At 43.9% G+C, this 18,353-nt stretch overlaps 1 protein-coding gene across 2 annotated transcripts in view; it reads right to left on the bottom strand.

The window, feature by feature from the left end:
• Positions 1-18,353, bottom strand: part of LOC308092117 (cGMP-inhibited 3',5'-cyclic phosphodiesterase 3A-like) — a 92,279-nt gene that overhangs the window by 6,786 nt on the left and 67,140 nt on the right. For both annotated transcript variants that reach the window (XM_080437942.1, XM_080437943.1), the window contains exons 6-13: positions 17,056-17,129; positions 15,696-15,829; positions 13,129-13,266; positions 11,999-12,110; positions 10,547-10,717; positions 8,475-8,614; positions 7,557-7,760; positions 626-787 (exon numbers count right to left, since the gene is read on the bottom strand). In XM_080437942.1, the coding sequence (XP_080294068.1) occupies positions 626-787; positions 7,557-7,760; positions 8,475-8,614; positions 10,547-10,717; positions 11,999-12,110; positions 13,129-13,266; positions 15,696-15,829; positions 17,056-17,129 (1,135 nt within the window). The remainder of the gene's footprint in view (positions 1-625; positions 788-7,556; positions 7,761-8,474; positions 8,615-10,546; positions 10,718-11,998; positions 12,111-13,128; positions 13,267-15,695; positions 15,830-17,055; positions 17,130-18,353) is intronic.

Here is an 18,353-nt window from a genome sequence, read left to right as displayed (position 1 = left end):
GTACGGGACTGTAATCGGAGTTACAGACCCGTAAGGGTCCATTTGGTTCCGTTTATACACTCAGAGTTGCAGACCTGTAAGGGTCCATTTGGTTCCATACACTCTCAGAGTTACAGACAGTGGTGTAAAGTAACTAAGTACATTTACTCAAGTTATGTACTTAAGTAAAATGTTGAGGTATTGAGGTGTAAGGTGGTAGAAAGACATCTTTAAGAAAAGCCAAGAAAGAGGAGTCCTCTACGAGCCTCAAGCGCCAAGATAATTCAGTAGAGTTGCCACTTTTGCAATTGCTTGCTCAGGGTGGGACAATGTCGGGTCTCTGCTCCAGTGGCGGAGCGTCTGGGTAGGCTAGGTAGGCTGCCGCCTACGGGCCCGCGACCCCGGGGGGTCACATCAATATAATATTGACACTTCAATATAATATTGAATTGAATTGTACAAAAATTGCCAAAAAGGTTATTTTGACCTTTCAGTGCCTATAGTGTTAACTGTTGGTAGAACTGGTTACCTGTTCATAGAACTTGTTAACAATGTAAATGTTACCTGTTGGTAGAACTTCGTAAAGGTTGTAAATTACATGTTGGTAGAATTCATTAGCAATGTCTGGGTCCATTCTAAATGTTACCTGTTGGTAGAATTCATTAACGATGCCCTGGGTCCATTGTAAATGCAGATCTCTACGTTTCAGCGGTCCGTTGATGTCGGCCAGTTTGATGCACATCTGACACACCAGCAGTCGGTCGTTCTCATTGGACCAATCGATGCCGGAGGCAGGATCGTCACCCACCTATGGGAAGGCAACACATGATCCAACAATTTATAGTTATGCGGACATTTTAACATTAACATGATACATTAACATTGGTAGCGGACTGTTTTAACAGTTTCTTCACCACAGTTGCAACCCAGTTGGTAAGCAAACTCCCTCAGCATTCAGGTCTGTATGGCCCCGACCACATTCAAGCTCACTATGAGAAACTAGGGGCTAAAAAAGATTCCTTCTTTTTCAAACCTGTATTGACTAATGATGTGCAAAACAAACTCCTCGCCCTACAGCCAAACAAGGCCACCGGCCTTGACAACATCCCCACCAGATTCCTCAGAGACGCAGCGGTCTCCATTGCTCCCATAGTAGCCCACATTACAAACTTATCCATCAGTCAGTGTCACGTCCCACAAGAATTCAAGTTGGCTAGAGTAATCCCTCTATATAAAAAAGGAAGCAAACTAGATCCTGGCAACTATAGGCCTGTTTCCATCCTTTGTTCCATCTCAAAGGTTATAGAGCGATCAATCCAAGAACAAATCAACAGCTACCTCAGCGAGCGTAAACTGTTGTTTGAATTCCAATCGGGCTTCAGAACATCCCACTCCACTGACACATGCCTACTATATTTGACCGATTACATCAAACGTGAGGTAGACTCGGGCAAATACTGTGGCATGGTCATGCTGGACCTCCAAAAGGCGTTTGACACTGTAAACCACGCAATTCTACTTGATAAGCTGAAGGCGATTGGTTTTGATTGCACATCACTAAATTGGATGAGATCTTACTTGGAGGGTAGAGAACAAGTGGTTGACATCAACGGAACCATGTCCTCATCCCTCCCGGTGAGCTGCGGGGTTCCTCAAGGCAGCATTCTAGGGCCGTTACTGTTCCTTCTATACATTAACGACATGAATGCTGCCTGTAACTGCAAACTGTTCCTGTTCGCTGATGACTCGGCACTCCTGATCTCGGGTGAGGACAAGTTGCAAGTTGAGGAAGCTCTCAGCTCTGAACTCTCAAAAATCCGTACCTGGCTTACTGATAACAAACTGTCACTACACCTTGGGAAAACTGAATCCATTCTATTTGGGACCAAACATTCCCTCAGTAAAATGAAGGTAAATGACTTCAAGGTCAAAGTCGATGACACAATCATCACTAGCAAAGAAGAGATTACCTATTTGGGATGTATTCTTGACAAATACCTGACAGGTGAAAGCATGGCAACAAAGGTGGTCAAAGGAGTAAACCAGAGAACCAGATTTATGGGCAGAGTTTCCTCTTTTGTCAACCCTCAGGCCCCTCTCAGGGGCCCTGATTCAGCCCCTTTTTGACTATGCTAGCTCCTCTTGGTACTCCTACACCTCAGTGTCACTGAAGACTAAGCTTCAAACCTCCCAAAACAAACTGATTCGACTACTTCTCGGACTGGGGCCCATGACCCACCTCTCTCCCACTCACTTTGCCAGCCTAGGCTGGCTCAGGGTGGAAGACAGGGTTAAACAACTAAAAATGGGACTGGTCTTCAAAATCGAAATGCAGATTTGCCCGAAATGCCCCCTATACCCGCATATCTGTATAAATACCTCGAAAAGGTTAGTGACACCCACAGCCACGAAACTAGAGGGAGCGTAAACAACAATCTGGTACCACCCACCCATAAAACAAACATGGGCAAATTCTCCTTCTATAGCACAGCCACCAAGGAATGGAATAGTCTAACCCCATCCCTCAAAAAATGCAGTTTGCTGGGCTCATTCAAAACAGCCCTAAAAACTCATCTTTCTGGAGGCCTAAAGAAGAGCTAGTACTAGTTTCCCTGTAGACAGACGACCCCCCCCCTCCTCTTTTTTGTACATGTTTTTTATTTCCTCATGCTTTTTTTGTATATATATATTTTTTTCCCCATGCTTTCCCCCCCCCCTTTTTTGTACATATTTTTGTATTTTTTCATGCTTTTTTTTGTACATAGTTGTATTTTTTCTGTATTATCTGTATTTTCATGTTGATTTTTGAACTGTTTGGTTGCTACTATATATGTCTATGAAATTAATTCAAGGACCCCAACGGAAACAAGTCCGCAAGGACTTTTTTGGCCGGACCTTTTAGACAAAAGCATTATAAATGTAACTGTGTTGTTTTACATTCTTTTGCCTAATACAAATTTCAATCAATCAATCAATCAATACAGTTGCTAGCAGGATTATGGGCATTAAGCAGTGGAAGTGGTGGAAGATGTACTACTGACAATTATTTGACTTAAGTAAAAGTGGCACAATGTAGAAATACAAAAATACACTCAAGTTTTACTACCCCAGTGCCCATTGGGTACTGGAAAATGATGCAAGTCATTAACCATGCAAGTTGGGAACGCATGCTGCCCCCGGTTATACCCATATGTCTGTCTGTTTCACTTTTATACCCATATATGTAGATCTCTGTATTTGCTCCACACGTCCTAGACCCTTCCCTAAAACATCCTGGACAACAGTACACACGTCCTAGACTCTTCTCCCTTCCCTAAAACACCCTGGACAACACTTATGAATTGTGAGTTCAAATGTGACCTCGTTATTTATAGTGAGTTCAAATGTGACCTTGCTCTTAACTCATTCACTGCCAGACTTGATTCTGGCAGTGCTGGCCCACTGCCAGCGTTTTTAGTTTTTCTTACCTCTTCAACTGGTCACAGAATATTTATATCCATGTATGATCGATCCCAAGACGGCTGCTAAGCACGGAGGGTTTCACTGTGCTGCCGCGAGAGAAAAAAAAAACACACCGCGACTCCCCCTTCCCTTGTTACAGGCTGATGAATATACAGTGGTTAGCACTTGATAACGGCAGTAATACCATCTGAGTGCCACCACCACTACTTGGTGGTGCCATATTTGACACCTTTTTTTAGGTGTAGTGTGGCTGATCGGCCACGATGTGGCGCATGTGAGTCCATGAACCCTACAGTACATTATTAGCAACAGGGGAAGGGTGAATGCATTTCAAAGTGATTGTTATTTAAATTTTTTGTAAACATAGAAAATAATGCAGTCCTTAGGATGAATTCAAAAGCAATTGTTTCTTTAAACACAACTGTGTTTCATGGTGGAAGAAGTACACAGACATTTTACTTAAGTAAAAGTAGCAATACCACAATATAAAAATACTCTATTACAACTAAAAGGCCTGTGTTCAAAATGTTACTTGAGTAAAAGTACAAAAGTATTGGCATCAAAATATACTTAAAGTACCAAAAGTAAAAGTACTAAAATGTTTGAAAGTAGCCGATCTACAAGCTTGTAGATCGGCTATTTTCAAATGGCCGTGGTATAAAATAGGGCTAAAGTGGTTAATGTATATGTTTTATAATATAATCATTTATATCTGCAAAGTAGCCTAACTAGTAACTAAAGTTTTCAAATACAATATTTGCCTCAGATGTAATGGAGTAGAAGTAAAAGTACAGTAATACTCCAGTAAAGTAAAAAACACCTCAACATTATTCACTAAGTTCTAGGCACCCCAGCCTGGAATCTAACCCTGCTCTGCAAATTGTAAGGCCACTCTCTACTCCACTACACTACTGGTGCAGTGATAAGTGTGTGGGGTCAGGACGTGTGTCGTTCTCTATGTTCTGTGCACTACTCCTTGGAAAGTCAGAGATAAAAAGCTTGCAGCTCCCAAAGCTGCTACTGTCTGAGAGCAGTAACTAGTAACTATAGTAGTCAACTAAAAGTAACATTTCAATAAAATGCATTATAAACTACTGTCCGGCACAATTATATTGTTTTAGAATGTGAAACAGAGTTGAATGAACACAGGAGAGTATAATGTACTAACTAACTGGGACCCCAATTTAAACAAGCCATATGGCTTTCTTATTCCTATTTAGCAGCCAGCTTCCTATTTAGTCGAACTTGGATTTGAACTGTACTTTCATGTGCTTTTTGTCTGCAAACTTCTAAATAAAGTATTCAATCAATCAATCAAAAAACTTTTCATGGTTGGAAAAACAGAGAGAGAATGAGAGAGTTTTCATCTGAAGAATTGCTGGGGATCCACAGAAAATCTCTGCTATCAGTCTGTCTGTCAACGACATGCAATGACATGCAAATTAACTGGTTTAACACCTTGGCCAGGGTCTTTTGTTTGTCTCTAGCCAAACTTGGACTCAGGAGCCCAGAGTTGTGCCCCCCCCCCCCCCCCCCACACACACAAGCACACTTTTATTTTTTACTACACGTTTTCAAATGCAGTTTGTTTTCATTAGATTTTTAAGTGGATTTGCTAGTTTGTCTAAAATGTCTGTGTACTTCTTCCACAATTTTCCATGAAACACAGTTGTGTTAAATATGCTTTAATGTAATAAACATATTTGTTATAAAGAATATCTTTAAAGTGGCAATATGCCTACATCCATAAAATGCAGGTTTACAAGTGCCAAAAAGTGATTGCAACTAATCAACAAATTGTTGACTGAAAGATGTTATTGTATTGAGTTTCTTCCTGTACTGGGAACTTGTTTCCACGGAAAGTTATATTTTTCAATATCTATGAAATTTTAAGATTACAGCTCACTCAATGTACCCATTGAAATAACTTTAAAGGGCTAATCTAACACATTATTTGTTTTAATGTTTCATTCCTGAGAGTTATATTTAATAGCCCACTGAGTGCAATTTACCAAAATACATCTTGATAATATAACCCATACAATTATTTGTTTCACTTCTCAACAAGTTCAGCTTCAATTGCAGCTTCTATCTGTTGACTGAAAGCAGCCCTGTCTCAAATAGACACGACGTGCCTGTGTCTGGGCATTAGTTGCTCTCTACCGCCATCTAGTGGCACCAAATAGAAAAACGAGGTACCGCAAAAATAGGTGGTACCACAGGGGCACCAGAGGGGTACCACCCCTGACATTATCAAGGTACTACCACTGTAGCATCTCTCGTCAAAAATGCACGTTTTTCTTACCTTTTCAACTGGTCAAAGAATATTTATATCCATGTATGATCGATCGCCCAACGGTTGCTAAACACGGAGGGTTTCACTGTGCTGCTGAGAAAATACAATAAAACTCACCGCAACCTCCCCTTCTCCCTTGATACAAACTGTAGAATATAGCATGTCTCGCCAGAATGCAGGGGAAAGAAAGATACAGCTGATTTCCCAAAAAACGCTAAACAGGAAGTGGATGGAGGGGGAATCTATCGATCACGTGGTCTCCTGGATCTGTTTGACTTGAGGGTACCTGGCAGTGAAACACATTCACTGCCAGGTATTATTTAATTAATTATTTTTCACCTTGTTTTGACGATCTTTGGAGCGCTGCAGAAGCCACGACGTGCATGCTGATGTAAATAAAAAGTGCCCGGGGGGTGGGGGAGGGTTAGCCTGATAAACCCCTCCCTCCGGAAATCTCATTTCCATTTGATTTCAGTAGTGAGTCTGGCATGGCGGCCTGTTTGGCTTTTTGGCTGTGGGCGGGAGCTGGGCGGGAGCTGGGCCGGAGTTATACCGTTGACTGATAACCCCTTCAGCCAATCAGCAGTTTGTTCCACCACCACAGAGCAACGTGACCAAGGGGCCAGCTTGAGATTTTTACATTGACTCCAATACAGAAGAGACAGCTCACATGAATGGCCTGTAGTTTCGCTGTTTTACCCCTGCTGGTGTCAGAAAGAATATTCTCTCAATGTAAGCGGATGGGTTTTTGACAAACTTTAGACTTAGTTTTCTTACCTTAATAAAAATTGTCATAAATACTATATGCTTCCAGTCGCTAGTTTATCTCGTTTCAATCATCATGATATGCGTTTTGCTAAATTATGGTCCCATTTATTTTAAAATTGACGATAAAGTCCCCCGCTCTTGATTGACAAGCTACCCAACCAATAGCATTCTTTGGGGATTGTTTTCCGGTTCCTGTTCCCGACGCTTATATTAGAGATGGCGGATATCAAATTCCTGAACAATCGGCTTCAAGGGGACTTTCGAAAGGGCCATGCCGAAAATAGGTTACTTTAGTCGGATTCATGAGTGTCACTGCCCGTCCCTGCCGGTTCTCTGAAAAGTTTTTTTTAAATAGGCTCTGTCATGATTAATTGACCACATATATGAAGTTAAACAACTAAATGCTATCCGAAAAATATCTTAAAAGTACAGTAAATTCCGTGCCACAAAAAAATAAGTTTGAGAGCGTTTAGAAATTTTAAAACAGCGGAAAAAACAGCGGACAAAGTTTTAATGGCCGCCGACCCGCCGTTCCATTTTGCTCGGCTGCACTCGGCTCAAATCGGGTTCACTCGGGTTTCACCTGATTGGCCACCAACATGCGCTGTCAATCATAGAACAATGAGCGAGGACGCTGATCCTGAGATCAAATGGAAATGAGAAATGAGACCAGGCTAGGGGAGGGTCTGGTCTATCCACTGGAACGACATTTTTTTTCCGCGATCGTCCATTTTGTTCCGGTCAGCTGTTGAATAACAGCCGTTTTCACCAAAAAAAGAGAAAGGAGTGTTTTACTAAAACTCATAAAGAAGGAGTGGACTAGACTGTCATCTGTCCATTCCTTCTTTCAGGGTCCTAGGATCATTCCTAAGTTGCGTTAGAGCGCCCTCTTGTGGATTTTTCAAAACGTAAAAAAAAAAGAAAAAGACGGACATCTACGTCAATGGCTGTCAACGGTTGGATTTGAATTGATGGAGATCTCCGTCAATGGCAGGTAATGTGTTAATAGCGTGTTCAAATGTGACCTTGTTATTAATAGTGAGTTAGTTACCTTGGCGTTGAACTCGGCTAGGAAGTCAAAATGTTTCTTCAGGTCGGTGGCGAGGATCGCCTCGATGACCAGGAAGCGAAAGCGTTTGAACTCCACGTGACCCAGGCTGGACAGGAAGTTGAACTCCGGGCGCGACAGGAAGAGGTTCCAGGCGGAGGCGGCGTGATGATTCTCCAAGACCGACCGGTCGTTGTAGAGGACCGCCTAAAACACACACATATGCACACACACACACACACACACACACACACACACACACACACACACACACACACACACACACACACACACACACACACACACACACACACACACACACACACACACACTCCTATATTCAACTTGCCTAATCGCTGGACGGTTTGACTGCACATTTTGATGTAGTTTTAGCAGTGTTGTTAGCAGTGTTTTAGCAGTGTTGTTAGCAGTGGTGTAGCAGTGGTGTAAAGTAACTTGAGTAAATGTAAGTACATGTACTCAAGGACTGTACTTGAGTACAATTTTGAGGCATTTCTACTTTACTGGAGTATTTCCAATTTTCTGTACTTTTACTTCTACTCCACTACATCTCAGAGGCAAATATTGTACTTTTACTCCACTACAATTATTTGACAACTTTAGTTACTAGTTACTTTGCAGATATAAATATATTATATTATAAAACATACATTAACTACTTTAGCCCTATTTTATACCTGCGTTGTGAGCTTGTAGATCTGCTATTTTCAAATATTTCAGTACTTTTACTTTTGGTACTTTAAGTACATTTTGATACCAATACTTTTAGTTGAATTTGGGACTTTTACTTGTAACAGAGTACTTCTACATTGCAGTATTGATACTTTTACTTAAGTAAAACATTTGAGTACTTTTTCCACCACTGTATTTGAGTCACCTGACATGTGTTAGTGTGCGTACCTGTGGTGCGCTGGTGGCCACCAGGAAGGCGTTGGTTCTTCCAGGGTGGTCGTAGTCGTGCATGGCTGCTGCTACGTACAGAGCCATGAGCTCTAGAGCCGGGATGAGAGCAGACAGACAGCCGTATCCCTCCTCTCTGTCTGAGAGAGACAGACACACAGAGAGAGAGACAGTTAGAGACAGACAGACAGACAGACAGACAGACAGACAGACAGACAGACAGACAGACAGACAGACAGACAGACAGACAGACAGACAGACAGACAGACAGACAGACAGACAGACAGACAGACAGACATACCTATCCCTCCTCTCTGTCTGAGAGAGACAGACAGAGAGACTTCCCACATTAGAATGTAATGGTACAGTATGTAACTCCTCTAGCCTTTCTGCTTGTAAACAATAATTATTGTGCATCCATTTGTACACTATCAAAGTTAAAGGAATATTTCACCCAAGAAATGACTTAATTTCTATCGATTTCGTACCCTGCGATGTCTTAACACATTCCATGCCAGACGTTAATCTCATAATGTACTCACCAGTGCCAACGTGTTATTGTTGTTTTTTTCACGTCGCCATAGACCTTGTTAAAATCCTTAAGATTGAGCTGAGTCTGTTTACATCGGCGACTTCTCACTGAATCTACCAGTGAAAACCACGTGTCAAACGGAGCTCCATGGTTGTAGTTAGAGCGGATTACGTTAAACAGTGATATGCGAGGAGAAAAAACTACAGGAAGAGAATTGAGTTTCAGTTTCGTCATTAGAACGAGGGCCGACGTGATCGGCAAAATCGGATCCCAAATAATTCTGTTTCCGGTCTTCAAACCGGAACCGGAAATGGATCAAAAAATTCCGAAAGTGCACCTGGGGGGGATCTACGCGAACCGGCGGTTCGCGTAGATCTACGCGATTGGCACGCTGCGGCTTTAAATAGGTTTGTGTAGATCTACGCGATTGGCATTCAATGTGTTAAGACACAGTGACTTGTAAAATAGTCCTGGTGAGTGGAGAATCTAAAAACGTGATGACGGAGACCGAACAGAAAAACAATATCAATATCAATATCCCTTTATAAACTCCAAAACACTGTTCATAACGCACGTTCTATACTTTTCCAAAAATATAACCAGAGAAGAAAGAAAGAAAACGTTGTAAACACTTCCGGGTTCAAATGGGCTCATGCACGTGCCTGGGCGCTTGTGTCTGTGTGAGCCCCGGTTGAACCACGCAGGCACGCCCATGTGCGTTCTGCGCTTGTGTATGCCACGGTTTGAACCGAAAGTGAATTAAAACTTGTATTTACTTCAAGACTAAGCAATGTTTTTAGCACAACGCTATACAAATAGAAGAAATTTGGAACACACTATGAGTGGTGTAATAAAGGAGTAGTTCACCCAAAAAATGACTTATTTTCAATCAATTACACACCCCATGAAGCATTGAATTCATGGAGATTTATTAGTTCTTGTCGCATTCCTGAGCCAATCATTTGATGACCGGCGGTCTCTCCGGTAGGAGACTCAACAAGTCTCCTACCGGAGACATTAGCATCTTTCCGCCGGTCATCAAATGATTGGCTTAGGAATGCGACAAAAACAAATAAATCTCAATGAATTCAATGGCTGTGTAATCTAACCCTAAATAAGACATGTTTTGGGTGAACTACTCCTTTAAGAGTTTTTTAAAATATATTTGTTCTGTTTTTAAAGGGATACTTCACTTTCACATAAAATAAACATTAAAAAAATATATTTAAAAAAAATGAAAGAAGTTATGGCAAAATAAAGGCCCCCTCACACATTAGTAGGACACTCTAATGCGTGAGGGGGCCGTGATTTTTCCATTACTTTTTTCATTTATTTTTAATATATTTTTTAAATGTTTATTTTGTGTGAAAGTGAAGTATCCCTTTAATCTTGGTCTCCGATTTACGTCACGTCATCAAGTCTCTTTTTCGTTTTTGAATTCTTCATTCACCGTTTTATGAAGAATATTTTACAATATTTTGTAGATCGTCTAACCCTATAGGGTTTGAGTGGTTGAGTAAGTAAACACTGAGGATTGTACCTGAGTCACTGCTAGAGGAGCTGTGGTCTGTGATGAAGGTGTGGAGGCCGCTGGGGAGGCCGGCGATGGGTAGGCTGCTGATGGGGGGGCCGCTGGGGAGGCCGGGCACAGGCTGGGTGGTCAGGTACCACACCGCATGCAGGACGTCTGTGGCATGGACCCTGTTATGATCTGAACCACACACACACACACACACACACACACACACACACACACACACACACACACACATGCACACGCACACACACGTTAACAGTGGTGTAAAGTAACTAAGTACATTTACTCAAGTACTGTACTAAAGTAAAATTTTGAGGTATTTTTACTTTACTGGAGTATTTCCAATTTTCAATACTTTTACTTCTACTCCACTACATCTCAGAGGCAAATATTGTACTTTTACTCCATGCACTACAATTATTTGAGAACTTTAGTTACTAGTTACTTTGTAGATTTTGATTATTATTACAGAACATACATTAACCACATCAGCCCTTTATACATTTTGGCCACTTGAAAATAGCAGATCTACAAGCTCACAATGTGAACTTGTAGATCTGCTATTTTCAAAAGATGTTTTATACATTTGAAAACTTGTGAAATGGTACAATCTGCACAATGAGTACATTCTACTTTAGGTACTTTAAGAACATTTTGATACCAATACTTTTGTGCTTTTACTCCAGTATATTTAGAATTCCGGACTTTCACAGTATTTTTACATTGCAGTATTGACACTTTTACTTAAGTAAAACATTTTAGTACTTTTTCCACCACTGCACGTAAAGGCCAGAAAATGTATTCAAAATGTTGCACTTGCAAATAAATTGCTTGTGTTTGTAACTTATGAATTACGATTGTACTTTGCAAGATTAGGCTTTTACAAGCATGCAAAGTACGAAGTACTTTTGCATTAACTTTAGCCCATTAAACCTGCTATTTCAGTGTTTCCTGTCTTCCCCAGTAAGGGTCACTGTTGGCCTACTTTTTTGTGTACCCAGAACAGAGTGGCTGTGGTCACAATCCTTCTAGTTCAGCTTCAAGCAGTGGTGCAAGAAGTTTACTTGAGTAAAAGTATCAATATCAATGTAGAAATACTCTAAGTACAAGTAAAAGGCCTGTATATTGTTTTGGGGAGCATTTTGGCAAGTATTGGCATTAACATATACTTGCAATACCAAAGTAGAGGTATGCATTACGACATTTGGGTTAGGCTTATTATATTGTCAAAAATAGTTAAAAAAGGGGGGGAAATAATTTTGCAAAATGTTTCAAAAACAGTGAAAATAGCTGATCTACAAGCTCACAATGCACTGCATCGTGACACCTTGTGAGCTTGTAAATTGGCTATTTTTTTATACACTCAGTATACAATATACTAAGTGTATAGCGTTCTTATATGGAATGTCTCTGTATCTGTTCTACTGGACATAATAATAATCATAATCATCTTACATGGTATGTCTCTGTATCCGTTCTCCAGGGCGTGGAAATAGTTCATGAATTCTTGGACAGGGATGTTAAACTTCTCAAACAGACCAGTGTCTGCAAACAACCTGTAAGAAACCTGAGAACACAAGATACTAGGATGAGAACACATATAACCCACACCCTAGCAATCACACCCTAGCACTGTGTACCTCACACCCTAGCAATCACACCCTAGCACTGTGTACCTCACACCCTAGCAATCACACCCTAGCACTGTGTACCTCACACCCTAGCAATCACACCCTAGCACTATGCACCTCTACACCTAGCAATCACACCCTAGCACTATGTACCTCACCCCCTCGCAATCACACCCTAGCACTACGTACCTCTACCACTAGCAATCACACCCTAGCACTGTGTACCTCACCCCCTAGCAATCACACCCTAGCACTATGTACCTCTACCCCTCGCAATCACACCCTAGCACTATGTACCTCTACCCCTCGCAATCACACCCTAGCATTACGTACCTCTACCTCTATTAATCACAACCTAGCACTATGTACCTCACCCCCTAGAAATCACACCCTTGCACTATGTACCTCACCCCCTAGCAATCACACCGCATAGGACCACAATGGAATGTGTTATCCTTTTAGCCCAAATGTCTGACTGTATCTCGTGCTGTTTACATTTCTGTCTAATAAAGTATTAAATCAATCAATCAATCAATCAATCAATCAATCAAAAGCCTAGCACTATTTGTATGTACCTCACCCCCTAGCAATCACACCCTCCTTTCTCCCTGTATCACTTCTTAGATTTTTTTAACCCAATAAGGCTGATTCCAAAAATGTATTCTACTTTGCTCAAATGTTCACAATTTAAAAAAAATTTGCAGATCTACAAGCTCATAACGCTCGTCCTATGAGCTATGAAGTGACGTGCCATGAGCTTGCATATCTGCACATTTTTGAATGCCATTGATCAATGTATTTTGAAAGGTACAGTGTGCCATTTCAAAACACATTACAAAAAAAAACACAAAAACACAAAATACATTGATCAATCAATACATCTGTTGAATGCTATTGATCAACGTATTTCTGAATACATTGATCAATGACTGATTTGAATGGCTGTAGACTCACCTGGCTCAGGATGCGTCCGGTGCGTCCGTTGGTTCTGTCCGTCAGGGTGAAGATGGGGAAGTTCCAGTTGGCCAGTTGACTCAGGAGAGGTTCGAGTCCCTCCATGACCAGAGGCTCCGGAGCCTCAACGGGTTTGTCCTGACAGGAAGTGACACGTTGGTTCAACACGGTGGTACGGTAAGCTACACCAGCATCGGTGGACAAAGTAGATACTCGAGTAAAACACTCAAGTATTCAAAAGTTTAAACCACTTAAACCCCATATCTCAGGGCTTTATGCTAGGGCCTTTTCTGTTTTCTGTTATTGTGGGGAAAGCTTTCCCCACAATACGGATACTGGTGTTTAAGTGGTTAAATTATGATGTACATTTTCGGACATTTTCAGAAATATTCAAAACTATGTGAGCTTGCACACTGTTGCTCCAATCTGCACCAAACTTGACACAAACACAGTTCGGGGTCTGCCATGCAAAAAGTCACACCAGGGGTGGCCTAAGGCGGGTGCACGGCGCTGCTCTGACAACCCGCGGGTCCGAAAGCTGGAATTCGGGCTAAAAAAGGCTGGAAAAAGAGCAGATCCACAAGCCTGTAAAAGGCTGCTGTCTTGGGGCGCAATACCGCCGGCGTCCACAAGGCGGCGCCGTCCCCGGTCCCTGGTCCCCACCGGGGGTCCATGGACCACCTCCTACCCAGGGACGGTGGCTCCCGGGGCGGGTAGAGCGGGCGAGTGTGCACCCGGCACTGTGCCGTGAGGCACTGGGCTCCCTGGCCCTTGCCCTGTGTGAAGGGGAGAGCCAGGGAGAAGGGCCGACTGGTGCCATCTCGTAGGTAGGGACCATGCCCAGGAAGAGGCCTCTTCCTGGGTGCGGCGAGGCCCATCCCGGTTATATTGACCAGCGTGCGGACGCTGGGGACGGACGGCAGGCCTGCCCGAATGCAGGGCCCGCCGTCGGCCACGGTGGCCACTCTAGTCTTGCACTGTGTTCCACGGGAACCACACCGCCCGCAAAGGCCGTGGAACCCGCTCTGTTTTCTGACCGATAGGCACTCGTAGCCCGCCTCTTGCAAGGGCCCCGCCGGCACCTCGTGTGCTTCGGCGGACGCTGCTTGCAGCCTGCGGGCCCGACCAGGCGCGGAGGGACCACGTGCGGAGAGGCCTCTGTGGCCTGTTCTCCGCACTCCTCCGCGGCCGACCCTTTCTAGCGAGACCGAGACGCACCGTCTACCCTAGTTGCCTTGCCACGGACCGCCCTAGGGCCCCCGCGGTCGAGGAGATCCGTAAGCCGCGGGGGCGCAAAGGCGCGCTCCGGAGACTCCGTTTCTCAAACCCTGCTTGCGTCGCGTACTCCGGCGACCGACCAAACAGCTGCGGAACGGGCCACGATCCCCCGTAACATGCTTTCGTCCGGCTAGGGGGCAAAGGAGGAAGTGGCGACCGACGCAGTGCACGCCTCCGGGAGACACCGCCGCCCTCCTCACAGGGGGCCTCGGCGGCCTCCGCGGACCGGCAACCCCACGGCACGCGCCTCAGCTGGGCGCGCTGTCGCGGCGGAACAGGAGGCCTACCTGGTTGATCCTGCCAGTAGCATATGCTTGTCTTAAAGGGCGCTGCAGACTTGTGTGAGTTGGGCGTGCAGGCACTGCCAAGTGCCCACGCCGGGACAGTACCTTATATGGGTGTAGACCACATAGGTGGCGCACGCAGGAGTTGAGTAAACCAGAGTTCCCGATAATAGACCCGCAAGGCAAGTTACCTTGATGGGGTTGGCGGCGGGGGAACTTGATATGAACCTGCGAGCAGCTACGTATCTATGCTGGTCGTGCCCTGCGGCCCGGTTGTCCCGTAACTCAGCAGTGGCTGCGCCCGAGTTAATCGAACGAGATTCCCACTGTCTTGCAACGGACCGCCCGAGGCCCCCCGGAGGAAATCCGTATGCCGCGGGGGGCGCGAAGGCGCGCTCCGGAGACTCCGTTTTTTGAACGAGATTCCCACTGACCCAGCGAAACCATAGCCAAGAGAAATTTAATCGGCTCAGGCCATAGAGGGAAGAAGACAATCTTCAGCGAGGAAACAAGACCCTGCTAATGGGCATGATAACCTTTGCGGCAGCACTTGTACCACCAGGTACCTGCGGTACGTAGGCCGCGGGACCCCCCGACTTATCGCCAGTCGAGGGGTGCTTAAGAGTTTAAGAGTGGGTCCATAATAGTCCCATGGGCGCGCCTCTCCGTTTGTACCACCAGGTCCCTGTGGTGCTTTGGCCGCGGCCTGTCACTCAACTTAACGCCCGCCGAGGGGTGCTTAAGAGTGGGTCCACGGGACCGCCTGGAGAGCCGGGTGTCCCCCGGAGGCGTGGGTCCCCCGGACTGGAGCGAGTACCCAGCTTCGAGGCTCCCTGGGCCGGGTCGAGGCCTCCCCGGGGGTCCCCGGGGGTCCCTGGCCGGTTTTGGTGTCATGTGACTCAAGGGACGTGGTGTTGATGTCATGTGACTCAGGGGGGGGCATGGTGTTGATGTCATTTAACTGACCAAAGGGGTGTGGTTTTGATGTCACGTGACTCTCCTCACCTCTGGAGGTATTAGTGGGCGGAGCATGGCGTTGTGGGCGGGGGTTTTGTCGTGGTGGGCGTGGTCATCGTCTGCATCGCTGTGATTGGCTTCCTGCGTGCTGTCATAGTCTGATGATGTCACCGCCTGCTCTTCTGTCACCATGAAAACACAAACAAACAACACACGAACAACACACAAACACACACAAACAACACACGAACAATAATCAAACAAACAAAGACACAAAACACACGCAAACACAAAAACAAACAAATGTTACCGTCTGTGATTAACGATAGTTTTAAACCACTTTCAACCTGGTCACCCGGTCTAACCCTATGTAGCACGTGTCATGATTTGATTTTGAAATGATTAAAATCCTATATTAAAACCAGTGTTGCAATTCTGAATTGCACTCTGGTTGCACTCTATTTTAAAGCAGTGACGCGCACGTTGCTTAACACCTACACTAAAAATTCACACAATGGACAATTGATATGCATCTAGGCTCATTCCTATGTTAATTCCCTGGTGTGAGTCGGGAGCCTTTGTAAACTTTATTGAGGTGTGAATTTAAAGTCGTTTTTAATCTATCCATGTGCCTGCGCGTGCTCCTGGTCAAATAGGTTCCTGCACGGCGTTCAAGGCCGTCCAGTGAGCATTGCACCCCTGATTAAAACTGCCTAGAGGACTGGCTCTCAGACTTTTTAGACTGTGACCCAAAAGGGAAATTAGTGAAATTGGCAGATCTTCAAGCTTGAGCTTGTAGATCGGCTATTTTCACTTCCGCTTAGAAGTTAAATTTGTGGAATTCATGGAATTTATTTTAATTGTTTTAATTTTATTCATGAATTTATTTTGAAAAAATGTTTGAATTTCTTTTTAATGTCTGGAAAACTCAGAATATTTGTAATACATTTTTTGGGGGGAAAAAAGATCTCCGATTTGCACCAAACTTGGCACAAACACTGTTCAGGGGTCTGTCATGAAGAACAGTCACACCAAAAAAACTAACTTGAACACATATGGGACACTACAGCAGTTTTACAGTAGTGTTTAACACTTCAAATGGCCATAACACAATACATGTGACCATTGCTCTGATCAGCACAATATAGGGTTGGATTTGAAGGTCGCTAGCGTCCTGAAAATCTGCGTAATTCTTCCTCCACTGCAGAGGTTAGTGAAAATGACACCTAGAAGCATTCACATGTAAACAAACGTGTAAACAAACATGTAAACAAACATGTGTAAACAAACACACATGTAAACAAACATAAACAAGCATGTAAACAAACATAAACAAACATGTAAACAAACATAACCCAACAAGTAAACAAACATGCAAACAAACAAACAAACGTGTAAACAAAGGTACCTGAGCGTTGCAGTTTGTCTGGTTTATCTATGGAAGCGTCTGTGTGGCTCAGCCGCAGGTACGGCCGCCCGCAACTGTCAACAACACAGAGACAATATGTAGTAAAAGTATCATCAATACCACAATGTACAAGTACTACTGTTACAAGTTAAAAATCTGTATTCAAAATGTTACTCGCGTAAACGTGCTGAAGTATTGCGTCGCAAGCTTGTAGATCGGCATTTTTCGCAATATCTACCCGCGAACATTTCCACAAATTGTAACCACTTAAACCCTTAATGGTTGACCGGAGTCCCTCAGGGCTCTGTACTAGTGTCTTTTCCGTTTTCACTCTATACATTAACTCTTTCAGTGCCAAGAGTATTTTCATAAAGTACTCCCAAACTGCCAGGAATTTGCGTTTTTTTTTAATTTTTTAATTTTGTAATTTTTCATTCAAATAAATGATCTGATTGGGGTTTTAAACCCATAATACAGTTCTACCAGTAGAGAGCAACAAATCGACACATTGATGATCTCGCTGGCTCACTCGCCCCCTCCCAAACAGGCTCACGTCATATCCGGTCAGAACCGGATGTTGACATTTTCGACAATCGTTGATCAGGCTAAATTACGATGCGATACACGACTACGATGACTGATCGTCACCCAGACCAAAGAGAGTAGACGTGGACCTCTCCGTTCGCTTTTTATACCGTGTGAAAAACCGTGACTTTCCCTATTCTGGCCGAAAATCACCGGAGAAAAACAACGTGACCCGGAAATGAAATTTTTTTTTTACATCCGGCTCCGGGTGAGTCTGATGTAGTCAGGAAGCGAAAGTGATCATGAAAAATATACAGAATAGCGCGACCACAGTCAAAAGTAAAAACTCGGGATTTCTCGTGCTGGCACTGAGGGTACTCGGGAAAAACTCGGGATATGTCGGGGCGTGGCACTGAGAGAGTTAAATATCTTCGCAGAAAATAGCTGATCAACAAGCTCACAACATGACTCTACAGCGGCTAGAGTCTAGCCGCAATAGACGCATTTCCAGACAACGTCACAATGATAAGAACCAGTATGTGCGTGCAGGCCGGAGCCGAAAGAAAAGTGGTCACAGCACTCAGGTGTAAAAATGCATCCCATCAAACTTTCAAATGCTGTTTTTATCTCTCACTCTTGAAATATATAATCCCTAGTTTCTGTTGTGTGTAAACAATAATAGCGATTCTCAAAGCAGTTTTCCAACACACAAGAGGAGGTTGAATGAACAGAGACCAACACTCCCCAAAACAACAGGTTTGGGGATATGTTGG

The sequence above is a fragment of the Gymnoscopelus braueri genome (genome assembly GCF_963280865.1).
Source record: "Gymnoscopelus braueri genome assembly, chromosome: 9".
Lineage (NCBI taxonomy): Eukaryota > Metazoa > Chordata > Actinopteri > Myctophiformes > Myctophidae > Gymnoscopelus > Gymnoscopelus braueri.
This window is presented reverse-complemented; position numbering and strand designations above follow the sequence as displayed.